The 24553-nt window shown below is 37.1% G+C and overlaps 1 protein-coding gene across 2 annotated transcripts; it reads right to left on the bottom strand.

The window, feature by feature from the left end:
• Nucleotides 1-1196: 1196 nt before the first annotated feature.
• Nucleotides 1197-24553, bottom strand: GINM1 (glycosylated integral membrane protein 1). Of its 2 annotated transcripts, none has more exons than XM_075203251.1 (8): nucleotides 24437-24553; nucleotides 13477-13533; nucleotides 10769-10865; nucleotides 9090-9241; nucleotides 7475-7634; nucleotides 5366-5499; nucleotides 5023-5186; nucleotides 1197-2667 (listed from the first exon to the last, which is right to left on the bottom strand). In XM_075203251.1, exons 1-8 carry the CDS (start codon nucleotides 24551-24553, stop codon nucleotides 2559-2561), a joined length of 990 nt encoding a protein of 329 aa, XP_075059352.1. In that variant the 3' UTR covers nucleotides 1197-2558. The 2 variants fall into 2 exon arrangements, with proteins under 2 accessions (XP_075059352.1, XP_075059353.1); XM_075203252.1 differs by having other exon boundaries at nucleotides 5366-5496.

The following is a 24553-nucleotide window of genomic DNA, read 5'->3' as shown; positions in this document are numbered from 1 at the left end:
GTTTTGGGTAAAACATTTTTACACACAGTTCATGTTCTTGAGTCTGATCTTTAGGCTGAAAGTACATAGCTTATACGAAACCACAACCACTTAGGGCCTGTACTTTGATGGAGGGAAAAATGTTACACCATGTAGGTTAGTGGTATTCAAATGGAGCTCCATGATTCGGCTAATTTCCAGTTTGATACCATGAGTACAGGTAAATCCTTCAGATTTAAAAAAAAACAAACAAACAAAAAAATAACCTCTGATCACAATAGTGTCTCTTGCTTGTATTGGAGTTATTTAATTAATTTATAAAAATGTACACTAACTTTATATTTGTCCAAGGCAAATATTGGACAATACATTTATGTGGTCTCTGCAATTTGTTAATAAGCATACTTGCCAAGTTTGTTGTTCAATAGAATTTCACTGTCCCTTATTTCATCCCAAGGCTATTTTATTTGTGATTGATATTCCTGTCATAGGACAGTGGTTTGTGTGGTGGCCAATAACAGGAAGAAGTAGGACAACATTGGGGTTTGGGCCAGAGAATTAAAAAATATTTAGAAAGAATCTGTGTCAGACTGTTTCACCAGTGCTTAAACCCCCTAGTCAGACACCCTGCCCATGCAAAGCAGTGTCTGCAGAGAGACCTTGGAGGACCAGGATTTTGGCAAGTCCGGTGTTAGAGCATTAGAAAACAATTAGGACCAGGCAGTAGAAACATTATTTGCTGAAGGGATCATTGATAAAGCATATATAACACAGTAAGGGGGAGATTCAATTAGATGCATTGTTTCTAAGAACATCGTGGCTGCGCATTTTTACCGTTAAATGGTAAAAATATATGCTCGTTTTTGCTCGCAGCTCTATGGGACACAACGAAAAATGAGCTGATATTTCACTAAAAAAACAAAACAAAACAAAATAGTTGTCTTCATGGCCGTTAGAGACACATCGCGCATATTTTTTTTTTTTAATTGAATCTCCCCCTAAGTGACAACTTGGAAAGAAAACTGAAAGTAGTGATGCGAATACAAAATATTTTTATTAATTTCAATTTTCTTTTTGATTTTCTTTAAACAAAACAGAAAATGATTAAATGACTCAAAAACAAAAATGAATCACATTTGGTTATTTAGCTTTTTTTTTTTCAGAATGTAAAAAATAAAAAAATATGATGATGTAATATGAACTATGAAACAAAATGAGACTTTCCTCATGTTCATTTTTATTACTAAGGCGCAACATATTCAATTTGTGATGTAGCCCTTACACCACAGCAAATATTTATGTATTACAACTTCCTGAGGAAAGAACAGGGTCAATCATTTGTTTTTGGAGGAAGCCACCTTAAATTATGTGATTTTTAGATTATAAGTTACAGGATTCAGAATTTATAAATACGCAATTTGTAGATTGATCCAAATAAATAGGATTGTCTCGACATTTACTGCTATTTTAATATATTTAAACAGTCTTGGATGTGTTAAGTGTTAGAATCGTTCAAACTATGCCTCAATCAAAAGAAGCCTATGTAAATCTATAGTGTTCAAGATGCTAATACAGAAATATCTCTGGCTGGATATCAATAAAAAAATAAATACAAAAATGCTTGTGAAAATACAATCTATATCCTAAAGTACTGAAAGTGAATTTGTATTATTTAGACATAGTACTTTATGTCAATTCCAAAGATTCTACATTAGTTTCCAGTCCTTAAAAGATGCATGGCACAAAATGGTGACCTATAGCTTACCCCTCACCATGATTGCATTTGATAAAAGTTAAATATATCTGGCTAAAATGCCTTGAGAAGATGGAAGATTCAATTAAAATTGAATATGAAATTCAACATATAAAAAACACTTTTGAGCACAAAATAGTCAAACTGTTTTCAGAGTATAACTTTTTTCATAAGTTTTCTTATCAAAAGCAGCAGGTGTCTTTTTTTTTTTGCTTGAGAAATAAAAACAGACATGTTGGAAGGACAAAGATTCATCCTTTCCATAAATTATTAAATGCACTGAGGAAATGTGTCTCAAAGTATGAGTGTTTTTGTTTCATATAAGAAATTTGTGCATAAAAAGGACTTACATGTATTCTGTAGTGTAGGGCATCCATACAATATGGTAGGAGTTTCTTAGCCTCTCATATACACAGGCGTTAATTTAAAGCATTTAACACACATTCAAAAAGCTTATTAAAACATGCTTTGACAGTCCAACAAATATAAGCAAATTGACCTACAAGAACACTTTCTGACACGCGTTTATTTTCTGTCAATTTTGACATTGCCTGCCGCATTTAAAATCTTTAACACCAAGGAAACTGCATAGCACAGTATACAGCAACGTGTCTTGAAGTACAAGGTTTTGTCCATCCGTTAGCCTATGTGCTCAAGCCATTAGAAAGAGGGCAGTTCTGAGCTTAACCGTCTGTCAGTATGTGAGGCGTTCCCACAATAATTTAGGAGGCGTTTTAAGCTGGTCACCTGAACATCATTTACAGATGGATACAGGAAATCCAACTCTAACCATTGAATGGAGACAAAAAAAAGCCAAAATCCAGATTCATAGAAGGTTTCCTGTCTCCTGGGATTTCTCCATAGTCTTGGTGTTGCTGAACATCAAAGGAACAAACTTAGGAGAATCCTCAAGATCACTGGACTGTAGAATTGCCCTACAAAGAACAAAAGAAAAAAAAAAAAAAAAAAAAGCTTTATACAGTTATATTTTGCATTAATTTTAGAAGTTACGACATTAAACTGAAATAACAGTTACATATTTCAAAAAGTGTGAATTGTTCATACTGTAAATTTCTTTTGCTAAATATGCACCATGGTAGCCTTTACAATAGGTAGGTTTCTTTTTACTTTAGGTAGAGATCAGTCAAACAAACAAAACATGACCTCCAGACAGCATATAAGTCAGCGCCTCCCCTCACTCCATGTCTTGCAGTATTTCCCAAGCTGTCTCTGAAACATGTAAAAGATGGTGGAAGGTTTGGGCTGTCATTGCAGCCTTTACAATAAGTTGTACTTAAACAATATATAGGGGGTACAAAAGCATTTTTATCTACAGTAGAAATGGCAGATCTGTTGCTGGCTATAGCAGTGTGCTGGGGAAAAAATGTTGTATGTATGTTCCTTGCAGGAGAACCCCACCCTTTCAGCACCTGTTATGGCCTATAAATTGATTTGAGCAGCTTCCACTTTTGTATTTGTCTGAGAGGCATGTTGGTGTCAGTAGCTGAGGGGGAGTGCTGACATTGGATTGCTATTTGGAGGCTTCTGGGGTACCTCTTTGGTAAGTTAGCTCTCAATTTAAAAACACATATGTATGGCCCAAATATAGGGACTCTCATTGTTTAGAGTAGGACTATCCTATATGCAAAAGCGCCTTGGCGTGGCAGGATGGCTTAAACATACATTTGCAAATGTGTGCAACAAAGACTTTTGCATTTTTATCTACAGTAGAAATGGCAGATCTGTTGCTGGCTATAGCAGTGTGCTGGGGAAAAAATGTTGTATGTATGTTCCTTGCAGGAGAACCCCACCCTTTCAGCACCTGTTATGGCCTATAAATTGATTTGAGCAGCTTCCACTTTTGTATTTGTCTGAGAGGCATGTTGGTGTCAGTAGCTGAGGGGGAGTGCTGACATTGGATTGCTATTTGGAGGCTTCTGGGGTACCTCTTTGGTAAGTTAGCTCTCAATTTAAAAACACATATGTATGGCCCAAATATAGGGACTCTCATTGTTTAGAGTAGGACCATCCTATATGCAAAAGCGCCTTGGCGTGGCAGGATGGCTTAAACATACATTTGCAAATGTGTGCAACAAAGACTTTTGCATTTTTATCTACAGTAGAAATGGCAGATCTGTTGCTGGCTATAGCAGTGTGCTGGGGAAAAAATGTTGTAAATATATAGGGGGTGTAAGGAGGCACCAATAACAAAAATAAGCTTAGTCACATCCAATTACTCTGATGGAGAGGAAATTTGACATTTCTATTCATATCATTGAATGGTCTGAACACACTCATATTTGTAAGTTCCAGGAAACTATATATGACAAAAGTGAGGATTGAGGGGAAGACCCCCTTGCTAATGGCTAGCATACACCTCTTCCTGTTAGCTAGTGTAAAACACAGGGCCCCTACTTCCTGGTGGCTAGCATAAGCAGAGTTCTATACAGGACAGAGAAACATAGTACTAACAGCAGCGGAGGGTTCAGGCTGATAGTGAGTCTAAAACCCAGTGCCATACCCTGCACATCTAAAAGTACATCTGTTGTTTATGTGCTTTTCATGTGTTTATCACATTTTGTCATTTCATTGCATTGAATGGAGTGCTGCTTAACACATTAAACATACATAGCCAGCACACACCCAGTTTAAAAGTCAGAACATGCAGACATTATGAAACTAAAAATAATAAAGTTACTAAAGACACTGCAAAATTGTAATGCTACAAAAACAGATAAAAGTTTTCTCAAGATACTTCTCTTTTAAAATGATGATTTATGGTTCAGTACTTTGATACAAACTAGGTCTTATGTAGTCTGTTTTCAGCCATACCAAACAAATAAAATAAATAAAAATCTAAACTGAAATATAAAAAGGCAAGGTAAGACATCAAGGGGTTTCTACAGTGTGGTTCAAACATGTTACAACTACCAATTACTAATAAAAATGATGCCATATAAAAGTCTATGAGAAGAATTCAATTGACAGCATTACTCGTGAAAATAACGCGGCCCGCACACTATTACTGTTATTATGGTAATAGTGTGCATTGTTGCTGTTAAAACATACAGTAATTTCAACGCCGATTTTTGCTTGCAGCTCTGAAAGTCGCAAGCAGAAATCCACGTTAAAATTACCATACTAACGATAACAGGCGTGGGCTGCGCTGAGTAACACTGTCAATTAAATACCCCCCTATGGACGTTAAGAGGAAAGGATGGTGCCAAAAATAACGTCTTGGATGCTACATCCCACTCTGCCTTCGATCAAGAGCATAAATTAGGACTTACTTTTGCTCTCTCAATGGATACACGATCTTGAGAAGCTCCAGTACAATAGCAGCTCCTATCACTCCAAAAATGACAACCTGTAGGAGGTTAACCAAGATGGGATACAGAACGAACCATATGTGGCACAACTTCTCCCTCACCTCATCTGCAAACTGGCACATTACCTAAAATAAAACAAACATTATTCAAAAGCTTTGTTATCAATTTAGATGGGTTTCTTTGAATGACCAACAACACATGCACTACTGACATGCTCTTTTAATGGTATCAAACAAGTGAAAAACCAGTCCTCAATTACAGTCAACAAAATAAAATGTAACCTAAGCATTAGACATTACATCACCTTATAAGACGATGCTGGAATCACTGCTCGGATTGGGGTTTCTGGGAGCTTGCCAGGAAATTGCTCCTCTTCAAGTGTTGTGTTCTGCCCAATGTTGTATTCCCTGGTAGTCTGCTGTGGAATACTGTCACCTGCTGGTTCAAATAACATAATATATCATTACTACAGCTCGGTTTATTTATAGAGGAAGGGCTTACTCAACTATTAAATAAATATACAAGTTATCTTGCTACTTTGCATCATGTTTGATCTTACCAATTTGACGCCACACAATTACAAATAAATCACATCACCTAATATGACACGATTTTAAATTTGTTACCGACTTGTCCACTACTGGCAAAAAAAGCATATAGTAAGCCTACTAATTATTTATAGAACTCTAACATGAAACATAGAAAAGGGTTATTTTCTTGGGTAGAACACATTCCAATAAAAAAGTACCAGAAATATATAAAAGCAGCACTTATCTCCACAGCATGGGCTGTATGATGTTCTCTCTGAGCACTGTCCGAAAACAGTCGCATGTAACATCTAAAAGGAGGTTACAAAATGTATGGCAGATAAGTCCCTCTAATGCATTTCATCATCGGGACTTTGTTAGGAAGGCTTGATGTAATCAGAGGGGAGTTTATATAAAGAGAACATACATTATAAAATAAGTAACAATTATACACAGCTTTAAAGGGTCTTAACAGAGGCTAACTTATATGTCACATTCACACCAAGAAATCTGTATTATTTTATTTACATGATCTGTAAAATCAAAACAATAAAATCATAAAACATCTCAAGAAGAATTATTAAATTTGCTTGTACTTGGCATCTCTTCAGAGTACATCACATGCTATTTTAGTAGAATGCCATTCCCAAAATAATAAGAGACAAATAGTTTTTGGCTTCACCCTCTCATCTCTCTAGAGTAAGTGTTATACTAATCATCTAAATTTTATTTATTTTCCAAACAGGTCCCTGAACCTACTATAAGGTTACGTTTATTTTTTTCTTGGCTGCAAATCAGTATTCAGATTCACTAAACTCTTTTTTCATGTTTTTTTTTTTTTTTTAAAAAGAGATGTTACCTTTCAAAAGGATTAGTCTCACGAGTTCAAAAAGAACATTCAAACATTTTATTTTCATTTACTATATACATTATGGTCTTGGTTATATTTACTAGAGAAATGTGTATTATTTATTCTTGGTTTGGATATATTCATTGGATTTAGGATTATATATATCATGTAACTGATTTATTCACTGTTGCTGAGCTTATTCACATTAAACCCTAAAATGTGGTAGTATGTTATTCATTGATCATGTTTTAGGTCTTTTCATTTGGGAGGGAAAAACAAAACAAAAAAAAACCCCATAAAAAACCATACCACTAGTTTGTTCTCAGAGACTTGGTGGTATTCATTTATTGGGTTTTGCATCTCCTTATTGGTCCAGACAGACAAAGGCTCACTATTTTGATTGGCGCTTATCCATTTTCATTCAATAGAGTGAGGATGTGCACCAGCTTGATTTAATTACATGAAAAGCAGTGGTACACTAACAGATATCATCACTGTATTAAGTGATATAACATAAGAGTAATATTAAAGAGTATTCTTGGTGGGATTGTTGCATACAATTATACTACTTAACAAATGCTAAAAACATTAAGACAACATATTAATTAGAGCTGTATATAAAATGGTTATACCTGTTTATAATGGATGCTCTCTAAACTAAACACTTCTGATCACATGAAGCCAACCTTCCTGATGAAGACCTGATGACAAAATGTGCCTTGGGAGGAGTTTTGAAACAATCTCCTCTTAGATGTTACATGTCAAGGTGTCTTTGTACAGTGCTTGGAGATGAACATTGTACAGCTCATGCTGGTCACAAACCACGTCAGCTGTGACTGTTTCTGGTGCTCAGAAGCCCAGAGTTACATACGCAATAAAGAAGGTAGCTGAATTGGGACAAGGGAAGTGTAAATGCAAAATCCTTTAATTCAGGAAGAAACGCTGACTGATTTCATGACTCTTACACGGCCCAGAGCTAAAAATTTAACAAAATTAATCAAACCTGCAAATAAAAGAAGGGGGGAAGCCATCTTACCGGATTCTGGGGCATTTGGAAAGGTAAATGAGACATCTTTGTTCCATGGGATGGAGTGAAGGTAAGTTTCTTCAAGACGGATAACTGAACTTGAGGATCGAAGTACTCCCATCTCTTTATCAACTACCAGTACCAACTCAGTGGTCTCATTTTGAATAACCTGTAAATAAGAACAAATATATTTGCCAGCACTAACTTGTGTGTTGCATTCTATTTAAGAATGTCATTTCAGTTGTCACATGTTAGTGAAAAAGCACTTGTCATAAAATGGGTGTGCTCCTTTGCACACTTTAACATGTTTAGACAGCAATGAAATTAGCAACACCTGACAGTATACTGTATTTTCATACATTTCACAGAACTTAGGCTGGCCACACACAAACTTGCCATATGGTCCAATTGCCAAAATCACTGTCCAAATAATATCTACATGCCTTCATAGCAAGATTATCTTTGTGAATAAGCAAATAGTTAAGTGGATGTGTACAATTTTCAGATTGATTCTCTAGAGAAAACTGAAGATAATTCATTCTATAAAACTTTGCAACAATTGTCATTTAGAGAGTAACTGTATGCATATTAAGCAACAGTATATATTCTAGTTAATTGTAGATATAATTGCTTCTGCCTGAGTAGTTTGTCCTCCAATCAGTTTGCTATATTTCAAAACTGTTCAGTTTTAATATAGCTTGATATCATTAGGTAACCGTATAGTACTAGTGCTTCCAGGATCAATACAATTAGAAGTAAGAGTGTCAGTTAACATTTATCGTGAGTCTCCAATAGCAAGAAATAATAGACCCCTTATGTAAAGACTTTTTATGATTAAGGTCTGTCTGTACAATACAGACCACCCCTAAGCAACAGGTCTAATCTAGCCATTATGTAAGCTTTAGTGATTCAATATTTTTATGAATCAACCCTTGTTTAAATATCTTGTTTTCTGCATAAAGATCAGACTGGAATAGGTTCTTATATTATGGTCTTAGATTGCTCAATACACAAATACTTAGAAAGGCAGTAGTTTTGCTCAGTTCATTTGCTCCATATATAAAATCACAGGAGTTACCTACCATATACAATTCAGAGATAGTCTTTTAGAAAATAAGTGTATTTACACTATATAAAACAAACTATACTAATAAATTATATAGAGATAGATAGATATGTATATAGATAGATCGATATACATATATAAATTAAAGCACAATCCTAACTCAAAGATCATGTTTGAGAGCAAGTGCCTGTTTAACGCTATCTGTAGAGTTTTCCGTCATATTTCTTGCTGTTCGGCTACATGATCCAATGCCGTCTGAACTAGATAATGTATATAAATGAGTTCAGGTTAATTATGTGGCTAGAATAGCAGATCCTTTTCGTTGTGGGCTAAATTTAAATTTAAGTTGTAACAGTGAAAAATTCTATCATAGTATGGAAACAATTACAACATACAATTAGGAATTTAACAAGGTACTTGATCTTACTAGATTCTTCTAGGTTTTCATTTTAGTTATACTTTAATTATTAGTACTGCTATCTATTGTTTGTTATATAATTAAAGACAACTTCTACTGCTTATGCTGATTCTAAAATGGCTTTTAAGAGTTTCGCTTACCTGATTACCATCAATTGCTATCACTTCATGCTGAACAATGATTCTTGTTACCCCAGCAGTGGAATTCTTGGATATGTGTAGAACAAGTAAACGAATACTGACCAAAGCCTCATAAGTTAGGTTTTGCTGCTCACTGGATGCTCCATAATCCACTGGAACAAAGATAATTATTACAATGAAGAAGCTTTAGCTCTATGTGACTTTATCAATCAGTGCTGAGGAACCCCCCCCCCCCCCCTCCAACTATTCGGGGAAGATTGAATTAGTCCTGAGGACTTGTATGATCCTCACACAATGTGTCTCTGTTGTGTGATATTTCTGGTAGCCTTTGATCATTTTTGTTCACACCTCAGCAGTGCTAGCAAAAATGACCAATGTTTTCTGTAGAAATACATTGAGAAACACTGCGCAAGGTTCTCACAAGACTTCACAGCTAATAGAAGCGACACCATTGATTTATAGAGGCCCTTCCAAAGAATATATGTTCAAACTACGATTCAGGGCTATTAACATAATCATTCTAAGAGGTAAATTTATCAAGCTGCGAGTTTCTGGCAGGTTTGTAAAGTGGAGATGTTGTCTATAGCAACCAAATCAGATTCTAGTGATCATTTATTTAGTATATTCTACAAAATGATGGCTAGAATATGATTGATTGTATTGCAATGAAAAAAAGAAATAAAATCCCCATAAGTTTTAGGTAGAGAAGACTACTTCACACCACCCTTTGCTGTATATATTAACTGTTGCTTTTTACAGTGATTGGCAGCAGTGGTCAAAGTGAAAATTTAGAAGTGGCGGTAAAGAAAATGTAAATTAATGCAATTTGATAGTTTGAACGAAGGCAGTATGTGAGTGGCGGTATGACATACCACGGTATACACCCTCACTTAGACCACTGATAGATAGCAGAATCTCAAGAGGTAGGGTTCACTAGTGGCCTTTAATCATTAGAGTGACAGGCCAGTGACATACTTCAAACACCGAGCCAGGTGGGGCTAACTGATTAAAGCCAAGCTTGTGACTTTCATATAAGTTAGATACTGATAGTATACAGTAACACTGCATGGACCAGCGGCTATCGCATGGGGCGTACATGACAACCACCTAAAGCAACCACTGCCATCCTTCCACATTAGATACCAGTCTGAAGTTCCACATTCCACCTAAAACACCCATCCGCCAGTGATACCAGAGTGACCAAATTCAAATTATTTGCAACGCCTTATCTGCACAATTTATATTTTTTCCAACTGCACCTAAACATAAGTAAACATATACTGAGACTAAGAAATATGTTATTTTAGATTTCTTGTTTTGTTTGGTATCTAGGAACTGTGGGATTTTGTGTTATTATTCAAATTGTTCTTACCAGTGTCACTCTAAATCAATATAATGGGCACTTTTAAATAGATTGTCATGGCAGATCCCACTTGAAAAGTGTCTGGCATAGATGGATAAAGGCACTTTAAGTTTCATACTCAAGGCTAGTGTCACTTCTGCATATTGTAAGAGTCTTCGAAATATGCCACTTCAAAACCAGATTTGAAACGAGTCTAATATGAAATGAAGTGTTTACAGATCTCTAATGCAGTTTACTAACATACATATGCTTCATATGTCCCACATGATACAGCATGCAGCCACCCTTCATTCGATGATAAAACACAGCTACTTACTCAAGTCCATTTTACAGGTTATTCTTGAAACCCCTCTGTTTGCAGGGAATCCATTTAGTTGTACCTGTCCACTACCATAGCTGATATTAAAACGGACCTTAAAGAGGTAAGAACAAAGAAATAAAATCAGATAAAAGCATAAGTAAATAAATAAAAAAAAACACAATTCACGTCTATGTGTGGGTGTGACTGCATCAGTTATAAATAACTTATGGTATAAATTAATTTAAAAGGAAATAGTGCAGGAAGCGTATTTATATAATTGCAAATGTACTTATTTTTTAGATTGTGTTTATTTTGGTAAAGGAAATATCTTTATGTCTGGTATTTACCTGTTGTAATAAGCCTTTGTTGAGGAAGTCTTTTGTGTATTTTGGTAGGGAAATGACTTGTTTGGGGTTTTGTATTTTTTCTTTGGGGATGTGTATTCTGCAACTGTCTGAAGAAAGGGCTTGCTGTTAGATTTCCTGTGTCTAAAACAAGATGCAGGAAATCACAGCAAGTTTTAGGATATCACAGATAAGTGTAAATATTGTTAGTTTTGCATTGCATATTTGGGTAAACATATTGCATCCTGATTCTAAAAACAGCTCAGACCTCGGGGGGCTGGCTTACCCTGTGAGGCTGTGTCCAACTGTATAAAAAAAGCACTGTTTTGTATTGGAAATTGTTCTTCTTGTTTCATCTGACCTGCTCACTGGTACCTTTAACCAGGGTGAGCAAATAAACATCACTTGCTTCAAAGACCTGCTTGGAAACTTGTCTATCCCTGTGACATACAGATTAGACCCAACTCTAATCCAATACTGGCTGTTTTGAGATTTTGACCCAGCTTTCCAGTACCACCGCTCTGCCTGCTATCCAGCAGCTTTGGCCAGTGTGATAGGCCGATCCATCCACAGCAACCGATCCATAGGAAGAGGTCAGGGGTACCAGCCCAGATACACCAGCAGCATCAGTTACCCAGAAGACACCAGGTACTGTATGCCGGTAAGGAGTCCAGTGGTGGCAGCATTTGTTAGCCCCTCCTACTGTGGTTAGAGGGCGTATTTGGGATAACGGAAGGGAACGGTGGCAAAGTAAGCCCAGCTGTTTCCCAGCAACAACAGACAGAGTGGCATAGGCGGTCCATCCTGTCACAGTGAGTTTTCCCCCAAAAGTAATTTTTTTTATTTCTCTAAACATCGGGTGTACAATCCAACGGTTTCTCTGATTTTTAATTTTTGGTGCTTAAACAAAAAGCTGTTAACTACACTTATGCCATTAATCTTTGAAGTTAACGTTGTACTACTAAAAAGGAATGCATTGAAAGCAGGATTTGGACAAACAATAAGGGGTAGATTTATAAAACCTTCTAAAAAGCAAAAGTTGGAGGTGTTGGCTGTAGCAACCATGTCCTAGCTATCATTTTCTATAACGCACTACATAATAAACAACTTTTCTGCTTTTCCTTTTTAGAAGGGTTGATAAATATATCCCTGAGTATTTAGCAAGATTTGTGTTTTACCATTAGGATTCAGCCAATCAAATAAATTCTAAAATGATTTTAAAGGTTTAGAACATAGCGCTATTCCATCCAACAGCTTTATATAAAATTTTAACATGAAGGCCTACAGTATCATGCTTAATTTGAATATGCAAATTATGGTTCCGATTCTGTTCACTAAAACATCTGTAAAGGTCTTCAGTAAACCTATATATTTAACGTATACTTATTAATAAATCCACATAATACATTTGTATTAAGTTTGGATAACAATTAGTAATGATGTACATCTGTAATTGTTACTATGCATGCATAAGACTTAATTTCAATGCATGTCCAAATTTAAAGGACATTTTCACCTTGTGGTGTAAATTTTGGCAAGCCACAGGCAACCAGATTGCATGGCCCAGACATCTGTTCAATCAAGTACCCAGATTTGAAAATCAGATTGCAAGATAACTTACAAAAAGATTTTAAGTGTACTTCATGATAAATATTGCATAAAGATGATAAGTTTTTCATGATCAGGAAGTACATTTAAATAATGGTAATTAGAACACTAAACCTGAGTGTAACAATGATGTATCACATTTTGGGGGCTTACAGAAAGAAGGAAGACCGAATATGGTTAAGAAAGGAAAAACTGGGTGGAGACCCTCAATGGGAAGAAGAGAAGGGATCCAGGAGAGTTATTATGTTCCTAGCAATTTAGGAAAACAAGGGATGACAATTAAAGTGTCTTGTCCAGGGCTCCCATGTTTTAGTGAAGGATTTTAATTTTCAGGAATAAGTAACATACATCTCACAGTATATACAAACCATGGCTGGAGTAATATACGGGAGAGTAGCACATTAATGAATCTTGTTTGAAAAGGTAAGCACCCTAGGATAGAGATCTTTTCAGCAAAAGGAATAGGTTTTCTGAAAACCCACTGTGAATAGAGCTTTTACATGGCTGACCTTGCATACAAAATTGATTTTCTTATGTTAGCGGGTGCCTTGTCTATGTACGTCAAAGATCAAAATTTGTCATAGTATTCCAAACATTTAACAGCCCAGTTTTAGGAGGTGTATTGAATGACTTGAAATGAAAAGCTTTGTTGTTTAGTAATGGATCCCTTTGTATTTACTTCTATACGATGGATTACACTTGCAGATCTTACATGCCATCATGTTATTATTTTGTATTGGAGATGCCTAGTAATCAGAATTTAAGACTCACCTGTTTTGTCACTTGGTCAATTTCACGCAAGGTTGTCACATTAACTCTTACAATCTCCTAAAGGCAAAAATATACAAATTATTGCAATAGGTGCCATATAATTAACATATTTATTAGAACATTTATTTTTTCTTAATAGATGTGCAATAATGACAGCTGGGTCCCAACATCACAATTAGGCAAGACTAGAAAAACAAAGAAAATCTTTCTTGTAAAAAAGGATTTTCCTGAATTCCTGTTTGCATTTTTCCGCGCTTATCACCAATAAGCCAAACCAGGTATTCTGTATATCTTCAGTGAGAAATGTGATTTTGCTATGCTGATGCCATCTTGTTGCCTTATAGCCATTTGGTTTTCTTATAACTTAAAGCCAGATTAGATACAGCTAGTTTGTAGGAGTAATTTATTATTTGCAAGAACCATGCTTATGACCTTGGATATAGCAGGTGGAGATAAAACCAACTCCCCATTGGGAAGTATTCCTGTGTGAAAATGTTTGAATGTAGCAAGATCTGAGGAAAGGAAGCATGAGTGGTTAAAACCTTTTGGGGATGTAGTTTTCTATAATACGTGATTTTTGCTATATAGATATGGACTTGTAACTAATAAAGCAGAGCTAATTATGCACGCAAACCATGCAGTGTATTTAATTCTCTCCAGCTGATGAGCTCATAACTGATAAACTGACACTTACAGGTGAACAATCTGATTTAGATTCAATATCAGTATTATGGAAACTAGCTAGAAGTCATAAATATGTTCATGAATGCCTAAATACAGTATTTGACCGACACTCTTTCGAGGTTGTGTTAGAAACGGATATCTCCCCAGAGGTCTTAACAATCAGACTGTAAAAAAGGTACTTGTAATAACCAAATTGAAAATCCTACTCCAGTGTGAACAAGCATTAACTAATTTTGAGAACCAACTTATCCTTGAGAAAGTGCCATTAAGAAAAGGCTTCGGAGAAGTACCTATAGTATTTACTCTGAGTTACTATGTGCCCTTCACCACATCAGTTTTGACAATAGCTGAGGAAAAATTTCATACTCATGTCAACTACAGCATTTATGGAATTAAATGTTGCTAACTAAAGTGTTAATTGGACAGACTCGTCAAAAACTATAAGCACACAGCCAAAAACATGCACCATTGTAAGTAGCAGGTACCAGTGATGCCTATTCACAAAATACAGGGGTTTTCAACCATATCTAATAGGGATAGATTTGGAATCAGTTTTCACTTCATATTTCAACAGCTACTATAGAGAAAGTCATTTATACCCTTGTTTTGTGAGCTGATTATGGATCTTATTATATACTTTGGCCATAGTCTTGCCATTACAGCTCCTATATATATTAAAAAATTATGAGAACCTACATATACTCTAACCACTACTGCGTATTGCTTTTTCAGCATCATAAATATATGTGAGCTATACCCAGGACCCGCCAGCATTGGTCTTTTAATGTCGGCATTGTGAAAGGTGACATAGTGCATGTTGCCAATCACAATGTACACATTGTCAATGTAATGTAATTGTCGGTATTTAGCCTGCTGACATTTTTATGTTAGCAGGTTAAGGGCCGACATTTACAGTGTTGCAAATACGTACCCTACTCGTTCTAATAATCTAAATACAGATGATATATTTTAACCTGTCATAGGCTTGGTTGCTTTGAATGGGTGCATTCTATTTCATGCTATAGTACATTATTTTGTTTTCTATAGATTATGTCCTTTTCCCCAGATTTTAGAAGTTTCAGAGCTCCTTGTTTTAAAACTAATCTTTATGGTATAAAGAAATTAAGGGCCACTCTATTCACTTTCTGATAGCATTGATACCAATTACATATTTGCAAGGATTCCTTACTCTTATTATTCATGTGTCATGTGCATTAAGGCCAAAATTTCTTAGTGGCAGGGGAAAAAAAAAAAAGAAAGAAAGTGTTTAACCTGTCAGATGAGAAGTGCTAAAAAAGTGCTAAAAAACTGCATGCAAACAAAAACCGTCAAAATCAGCCACATTTTCTGAGATTATAAATGCAATTATAATTAATTTTTCACAACATTAAAATAATATTTTGATAATGCTCCCCCTCTCAATGCATGCAGTATTTCAGCAGATGAAATACTCAACGTTTCAAATTGATAGGGATCACTATGGGATCTTCAGGAAGCTATCATTTTACCAACTGTAAAAAACAACTTTTACTCCCCATTCCTAGTTCCAGGGTGTATTGTGTTTGCCAGCAGGAGCAAGTAGTTTTTTTTTAAATGTAAGCATTTTATACAATTTTGCAATGTTACCAGACACTGCAGTGATGAACTACAGCCCCTCAATCAGGTTTAACAACTGATGTGGCAGGCAATGCAGCTTCTGTGAGGGGGTGTGGTGGTGGTTGGGAAGCTGAGAATGGTCATAAACAAGCAAGGCCAGCAACAAGCAGGATAACAGGACACAGCATACAAGCCAGACACAAGAAATCTATCACTTGCAATGAGTACGTGCAGCTGCCAGCCTTAAAAATCCATCTGAAACCAATCCCAATTGTTATGGCTCCCACTGGAAACTACCTAAGCTCTTAGAACAAGGCAATGAGAGGACTCTGAATGGAAAACACAAATGTTGCAGCACTGAATCAACATATAATCATTGACTGCGCCAACTGCTTCAATGCCTGCAACAAGTTTGCATGCTGACTTGCAATGGGCCAAAAGGGGAAGGGAAGGAGAGCCGTCAACTAACTAATTACCAACCAGTAATCAGTCCTGTGACTACTTTTGCCTCTATTTATCTACTGTCGAAGTCGTATAATTGGATGAACGAAAGTATATTGGTTTAATATTGTTTTGCCGTACAATTGCGATCCGTACGCCACGTAACATGTGGCGTGGTGCGATCGCACGGTAAAATACGCACGCACACACTCGCATTACAACATTTAGTTATTTATATAATTCATATTCAGATTGGTTTCGTTACACTGTCATTTATGAGCAGATAATATTTAGTTTATTAGTATATATATATATATATATATATATATATATATATATATAATGATTATACGTACACTTCAGTGATATTCAAGGTTCAGGTTATATGAAATGTATCATGCCTATTGTCATATTGAAGCCCTATTCATCAGCAGCTGTCCGGTGCAGTCGGCGAAGAGATCGCACATTGCATACTTTAGTTATTGATATTAGGGAATAAACCTTTGTATGATGCTGGCTATGAAAGGAGCAGACCCCCTGGAGAGATGACCCCCACATTTGGATTCCTTAGATTGAATCAGCCTATGACCTGTTTACCCTGGACCCACCCAACGTCTGGACCTATATAAACAATCTACGTCATCTCTATTGTTCACTATGTAACACTGTACAGTATATAATCATAGCTGCACTCCCCCTGGCTCTCAGTCAACTGACACAGTATTCTAAATAGATATACTGTCCACTGGGTCCCATGGTTTGCGCAGCGAGCGCATGCGATAGCATCGGTATGTATTTATCTATTGGTATTGGCTGTACTGTACTGTATCATAATATAATAATGTATTGAATTGTTGACTATTTACATCTGCTAAAATAAATCACTTTGTGCTTTGGAAACACATACAATTGATTGGGCAATGCTTATTTGAAAACGATAGAATTACTTTAATACTACTTTAGTTATAAAAAAAATTAAAAAAATCTATAAGGAAGAGTATATAGCATACAAGAATGTTATAGTACATTTACATGATTATATTTGAAAAATCTAACAAATTCCAGAGGAAGAATTGACCTCTACCATGTGATAACCAACATTTTAAAAACAGAAATAAATAATAATCATGCAATTTAACTATGCAAAGGTGTTACGCTGTCTGTTTAGCTTGGAATATTTTATATCAAAGCAATATTTGCCTACAGTAGAATTAGCAGAGACGACCACAGATTTTGAACCATCTAACCTCTGTCCACAAATCAACCATGTATTAAGGGTTTTTGCTTTCCACATAGGTCACAATCTAGGATCATCTAACGCAAGTGGTACTGGAAAGTGTATTGGATATCTGTCAGTGTACGAGTAACTACAGTGTTTTCAGACCACTATCAGGCCAAATCACCCAATAAACAAATGTTCGGGCCAATAAAGTTTTAATGAGTAAGCTCCAAATATGAACGATGTCACTCCTAAAGCACAGAATATTGATTTATATTTTTAAACTGGACTAAAAATCTTGTTCATCAATGGAACAACGTCGTTTGATTTCAAAGATGAGCATCAAAATGACTTAGTGTCTGGGAATTGTTCAGGGAGCCATTTGTGAACAAAAGATTCAAATCCAGGAAAAGAAATTAAGAGTCTTTTAAAGGGGCTGTACTGATGATGAAATAGGAGTATCTACGAACACCCACCCAGATCATGTCACTCTTACGTTCCCTGCTGAGGACTGCTCCTATGAAGAAATTACATTCAAAATGGCACACACCGCATAGCGTCATTGTGGAGTTAAATAAGTCAAATAAATAAGTAAGCAAGTGTTTAAAGAGCAGACACAGACTTCAAAAATGATCACTGGTTACCTGATAATAGCGTACATGTTCTGGAAAACACAGTGATGGGGATAAACAAACTGATTGGGAATTGTCTGATATCAGAGAGCAACTCACAATTACAGACACATTGGGTGGGGGATTATTTAGTGACAAAGTTTCAGACATTGTACTGGGCTACTCGTTAACCATTTAGGTTCCCCATGCTGTCACAGAGATCCTGAATCAAGCTCAAACAAGACATCTATTAGACTTACAAAGTATGAAGTAGCTTTAGGTATACCTTTCAACATCACCATCTGAAGATGCAGTTTTGAACCCAGCGACACTGTTACCGCTGGGTCCAAAAGAGGGGAATACTGAGACAGGAGGATGGGATGTTAAACAAGGAGAACGTGAACGGGAGGATACAATTGACACACAATTTTTTTCTGAATGCCCTTATGACTGTCTTGAAGAAACTAAATCTGAAACACGAGACCTCCCTAACATGGCTAATGATCCTCTTCAGAATGCTGATTTGCAGCTTTTTGTAGATGGCTCTCGTTATTATGTAGATGGAGTACCACACACAGGGTATTCAGTAACCACAGAAACTGTAAACCCTAACAGCAGCCTGCATATATGCTGAAGGACAGAGTTACACTTTACACAGATTCTCATTATACGATTGGTGTGGCACACAATTATGGCCCTATTTGGAAAAGTAGGTACTTTATAGAGTTCTCAGGGAAACCAATTTAAAATGCTGATTGTATTCAATCTCTATTTGTTGCTCTGTTGATCTACTAAGGCAGATGGCTGTGGTAAAAGTCAAGACGCACACTTAAGACAATACTCTAGAAGTAAAAAGTAAATTTACTTGCAGATCAAGCGACCAAAGAAGCTGCTTTAAAACCCTGTCCTTTAAATGTATTTACTGTTACAGTTGAGATATTTAATATTGACATATTAAGACAGATACAGAAACAGGCATCTGCAAAGGAAAAAAACAGAATGGGGAAAGCTGTGGCTGAGGAAACGAATGGGGTATGGGCTCACCGCTACTGCTTGTCCTGTTCACTCTACCCAGTAATGGCCCAGATCTTGCATGGCAAGGCACACAGTTCAAGGGACATGATTGTAAACACCTTAGACAAGTACTGAATAGCACCAGGCTTCACCCAGGCAACATAGGCTTACACTACAATCTGTACCATATGTGCTTTGCATAATCCTGGCAAAACTGTCCCTGTGTCTGCTATAGCTATGCCCAAAGCTCAATACTTATTTCAAAGTCTACAGATTGATTTTATACAACTACCTAAGGTTGCAAGGTATGAGTATGTCTTGGTATGCGTGGACCTTTTCTTTGGGTGGGCCAAAGCCTGGCCTTGTAGAACAGGAAATAGAATAGTAGGGGAAAAAAACAAAAACTGATGTCAGAGGTGATGTGCAGGTATGGAGACCCAGAATTAATAGAGTGACAAACTCATTTCACAGGGGAAATATTGGGGCACATTAGCAGATTTAGGCATTTCATAGGCTCTACACACCCCCTATCACCCTCACAGTAGTGGCAAAGCAGAAAGACCAAATGGTACCATCAGAAAAAATGGTTGGAATGTCTTTCATCAGCTCTACTTTTAATAAGAAATAGTCCTAGTGAAAAGCATGGTTTAACGCCTTATGAAATTTTGTTCGGAACCCATGGTAGGACAGGATGTTATTTTCCTCAGCAATTGCAGCATGCAGATTTGACTCAGTATGTTATATGTCTACAATGACAACCAACACAAATACACCACAGGGTATATGCTTCCATTCCAGATCTTAACCTGCCTGATGAGGCTCACAGCCTGCAACCAGGTGACCGAGTGTGCATAAAGAAGTACGCAAGAAAAGGATTGGACTCCCAGTTCGAAGGGCCATATCGGATCTTGCTCACCACACCAACATCAGTCAAGGTGGCTGGTCGAGACACCTGGATCCACGTATCTCATTGTAAAAAAAAAAAATACATAAGGGCAGTACTAGGGAACTATAAACCATTAGTTCACAGTTTTGATATTATTAAACAACATAAGAAATGGGTGATCGCATTTCACAAGGGCCCAAATCTGGTCAAAGATTATGGGTATTTCTTCATTATTCCTTGTGCAGATTACTTATCTGGGCCCTGCTAATTGACCCCTATACATTTGAGAGGAGCTCTAATAACACTCATGATAGTCAGAATTGTACCAGATGGGAATTACATAGCAATCTTCAAGAAATTTGGGACAATAGGTTTATGACTATGCATTACATGTACACTGAAGAATTGGCTAATATCAGCGATTGCTGATATGTACACATTCCCAAATATCGTCAACAACCATGCCATACTGCGCGGTGCCAGTTCCTTGGAGTGAACCGAGATTACCAGATGGTTAAAAGAGGACAGCCCATACCAACTTAACAAGTCAAGGGTTCAAAAATACAAAAGGTGTCACTGTATGTGGCAAAGAGGGTTTCTCCTCAATGGTGGAAGGCAGAGAGTAATATAATTTACAAAGAGATGATACAGAAGTGTAAAACATAGCCCCCAATGATAAATGTGTACAGGTAAATGCTACAAATAAGTAGGGAAGGCTCCTTGAGCTAATAAAAGTTACTTTTCATGGTAGAGGCGACATGACTCCCAGATTAATTTTCAATAACAAACAACCATGACATACTGTGATCGGTTATTGAGCCAGACTACTATGGACAATGACACATGGTGTAAAAATGTTACAATGGCAGAAGCAAACAGTATAGTGGAATGGTGTCTTATCAGGAATGTTTCAAGATTATTGTGGTATGCCTCAGATATCATAAATGGTGGACAGCAAAAGTGGGACGTACTTAAAGGAATGATAGCTTCAGTCTGCTAAAAGCAGGGCCTGATTAAGGGTTCCAGCCGCCCGGAACCCCCCCCATATTATAGATCAAAATACTCTCCTGCTCCCCCCCCATACTATAGATCAAAATGCTCTCCTGCTCCCCCCCCCCATATTATAGATCAAAATGCTCTCCTGCTCCCCCCCCATATTATAGATCAAAATGCTCTCCTGCTCCCCTCCCCCATTTTATAGATCAAAATGCTCTCCTGCTCCCCCCCATTTTATAGATCAAAATGCTCTCCTGCTCCCCCCCCCCATATTATAGATCAAAATGCTCTCCTGCTCCCCCCCCCATTTTATAGATGAAAATGCTCTCCTGCTCCCCCCCATATTATTGATCAAAATGCTCCCCGGGCAGCCATTGAATCAAAGTACCTTACCTGCCTCCTGTGAAATGCTCCTCTGTTGTTCTCCGTCGTCCGGCGGTGTTTGTCCTTTTCTTTCACTGCGGGCGCGGTGTGTCTGATTAGTGTGGTCTCGTGAGATGTTAACATCTCACGTGACCACACTGAACAGCGCACCGCGGCCGCAGTGACGGCAGCAGATGACAGCCCCTTTCAACATATACTATGGCCTGAGTATGGAGTCATAGGCGGACTCCATACACCACAGGCGGACCCGGGACCCCGTTAGGAAAGATTTTCGCGGGCGGGGTTTGAATGGAAAAAAAAAATTGAAAAAATAAATAAAAAAATAAAAAATCTTTTTATTACCCAGCGCTGCTGCACCCCCCTCCGACCCGGCGCCCCAGGCTGCAGCCTGGTCAGCCTGTTGGCTGATCAGGCCCTGGCTAAAAGGAATGCCAATAGACTTCTACGATAGCAAATTAAAATTTGATGTATATTTTAAAAAAATCTTATACATCTTAAATATATCTTCCACACACTTCTTGCAAAGGTACTTGGTCATGTTTTACATGTGGAATGACATGGAATGACAGCCGATTACTATGGAATGACAGCTGTTTTATACGCCATGTCAATACAAAAATGTCAAAACAATTGCTCTTCTATCATGGTAAACACTATGGCTTTCGAAAACATGTATATTGCTTGAGGGAATGCAGAGAATCAAAAAAGCTTTTCATTTTACATTATTTGGGAGATGAAACACTGTACCATCCTTCTTGCCATGGAAATAGCAAAAATACAGGTACCAAGAAGACATTTACTGCCACAATGAAAAGTGCTATCAAAGAAATAAGAGAGTCTGTTGAAGTTATTTAAATTTAAATATAACTATTTTTTTTTTCTTTCTATCTGGAACGGTGGTCTCAGACACGCATTGGTGAAAATAGTTGATCCTGCTGCTGCTGGACAAATTAGTATTGGTTTTATATGCTGCCAGGTCTGAACTTTGCCTGGCTCAGACTGTTCATGGATCGTTGCCTGTCTTAAGCATTTCATTTGGATCTAACCATTCTCTGGATGGCCACCGGTAATAACGTTTCAACTGGATATTAACCATTTATGGGTGACTGCCAACTACAGAGCTTCTTAAACAATGAACCTTATCCCAGAATTGTGTGAGTACCTGCATTTCCGTGTATTTTATTCCTTTTACAATACTGACTATTGTCTCCAATATATTCCTGTGTCATTCAGAAGGCGTATACAACAGCTGTCATTCCACAGTAATCGGCCGTCATTCTACATTATGAGACTTGTGTGGTGGGGTACAGGTATGGGGGAGCGCATATGCAAATGGATTAGTGTGTGGGATTAGGGGATGTGGGAGAAATAGGGGTGTTTTTTGGGGAGAAATGCAAGTTTTTACTGATATTTCTGCATTGACATGGCGTATAAAAGAGCAGTCATTCCACAGTAATCGGCCGTCATTCCACATTATGAGACTTGTCTGATGGGGTACAGGTATGGGGGAGCGCATATGAAAAGAAATTAGTGAGTGGGATTAGGGGATGTGGGAGAAATAGGGGTGTTTACCATGACAGAAGAGCAATTGTTTTGACATTTTTGCATTGACATGGTGAGTAAAACAGCTGTCATTCCATAGTAATTGTCCGTCATTCCATGTCATTCCACATGTAAAACATGACCAAGTACCTTAGCAATAAGTGTGTGGAAGATATATTTAAGACGTTTAAAATGTTTTAAAATATACATCAAATTTCAATTTGCTATCATAGAAGTCTATTGGCATTCCTTTTTGTACGTCCTGCAAAAGTTACCTGAAAGGTACTATTATGTGTCTGGCCATGAAGCATATAAGTTTTTACCAATAGGTGGCAATGGAAGATGTAGTTTAGCCAGAATAACTCCAGTCACATGGTTTCAGACAAATATAGATCTTACATACAGACCAGCTCACTTAAGAGCCAAGAGAACAGTAAAAAAATAAGGAACATGCACATGATTTGATAAATCAACCATGGTATACAAAAATGGGACTATCCTTAACCATATGTAGAGGATCAGTACAAAACACCCATAATATGGAAAGTTTATCCAAATAATTTGGAAATGTAACTGAACAGATACTAGGGGGGGTATTCAATTGTTGCTTTTAACGAGCTAAAACAAAAAAAAACGAGCACTCGAAAAATATTACAGTTTATACGTTAATATGCGCGTAAATACCGTTAATACGGTAGTTTACTCACTGAATTTCATCTCGCAGCTCCCTAAATTTAGCGAGTAATTACCGTATTAACACTAATATTTTTAGAGCGCTCGTTTGAGAGCGTTAACAGCAACAATTGAATACCCCCCTAGATATACTGAAAATAACTTCTGAGACTTTAATATATCATGTAGAGTTCCTCAGCCAACATCAGCTGGTACTCGACTATTTGACTGCAACACAAGGAGGAATGTACCAGATAGATGGTCTAGCCTGTTGCACTTAAATATGCTTCTTAAAGTAAATCACAGTATGTGTAAAATAATGTCTCTCCAACACCACAAGTAGCTTGTCTACTTATGCGTGTGTGTATATTAGGACATTTTGACTGTAAGCTCCAATAAGGCAGGGACTGATGTGAGTGAGTGAGTTCTCTGTACAGTACTGCAGAATTAGTGGCACTATATAAACAGCTGCTGCAGATGTTGATGCATGAGCACAAGGCATAGGCACCAACATTTCAAAACAATTTCAACTAATTAAATTTCAAGCCAAATAGGCATATTTAAACAAGTTAACCTCCTGGTACTGTATAGATGTAGTCATCAAAGGATACAAGACCTGTCATACGTTCACAGATTCTGATATAATGTACTGCTCCCACCCCTCATTTTTTATACACTACTTACAAAATTGACATATATCTCCTGAAATAAGTATATACAGTGAGAATTGCATTCAATACACAAAATAAAATGAACTGCACTGTGCAGTTGTATAATAATAAAAAAGCAGGTACACTTTTATGGTCTAATGTGTAAAAGCTGTGACTGTGTGGAAATCAGGGCCAACTACCCACTTTAAAACAAGCCTGCTACTGTCAGATCTGGAGTGGAGTGTCTAATGGAAGGCCGGTTTACCTGGATAAGGTTACTGTCTCCACTGCCCTGGCCGCTGGTGATTACAGATAGGAAGAGAAAGGAAACCACAGGCATATAGCACCAGCAGGGCCCTGTACATGGCACAGACCGCACCAT

This window comes from Mixophyes fleayi, chromosome 3, assembly GCF_038048845.1.
Source record: "Mixophyes fleayi isolate aMixFle1 chromosome 3, aMixFle1.hap1, whole genome shotgun sequence".
NCBI lineage: Eukaryota > Metazoa > Chordata > Amphibia > Anura > Limnodynastidae > Mixophyes > Mixophyes fleayi.
The sequence above is the reverse complement of the archived record's forward strand: the minus strand, read 5'-3'. Positions and strand labels throughout refer to the sequence as shown.

Excerpts from the sequence above, each read along its gene's own strand:
- GINM1 (XM_075203251.1), bottom strand. The coding sequence starts at position 24,553 with ATGGTGCGGTCTGTGCCATGTACAGGGCCCTGCTGGTGCTATATGCCT. Across the intron at positions 7,635-9,089 it reads TAGCAATTGATGGTAATCAG|GTTATTCAAAATGAGACCAC; the intron begins GTAAGCGAAACT and ends TCTTATTTACAG. Across the intron at positions 5,187-5,365 it reads TTCCAGCATCGTCTTATAAG|GTAATGTGCCAGTTTGCAGA; the intron begins GTGATGTAATGT and ends GTTTTATTTTAG.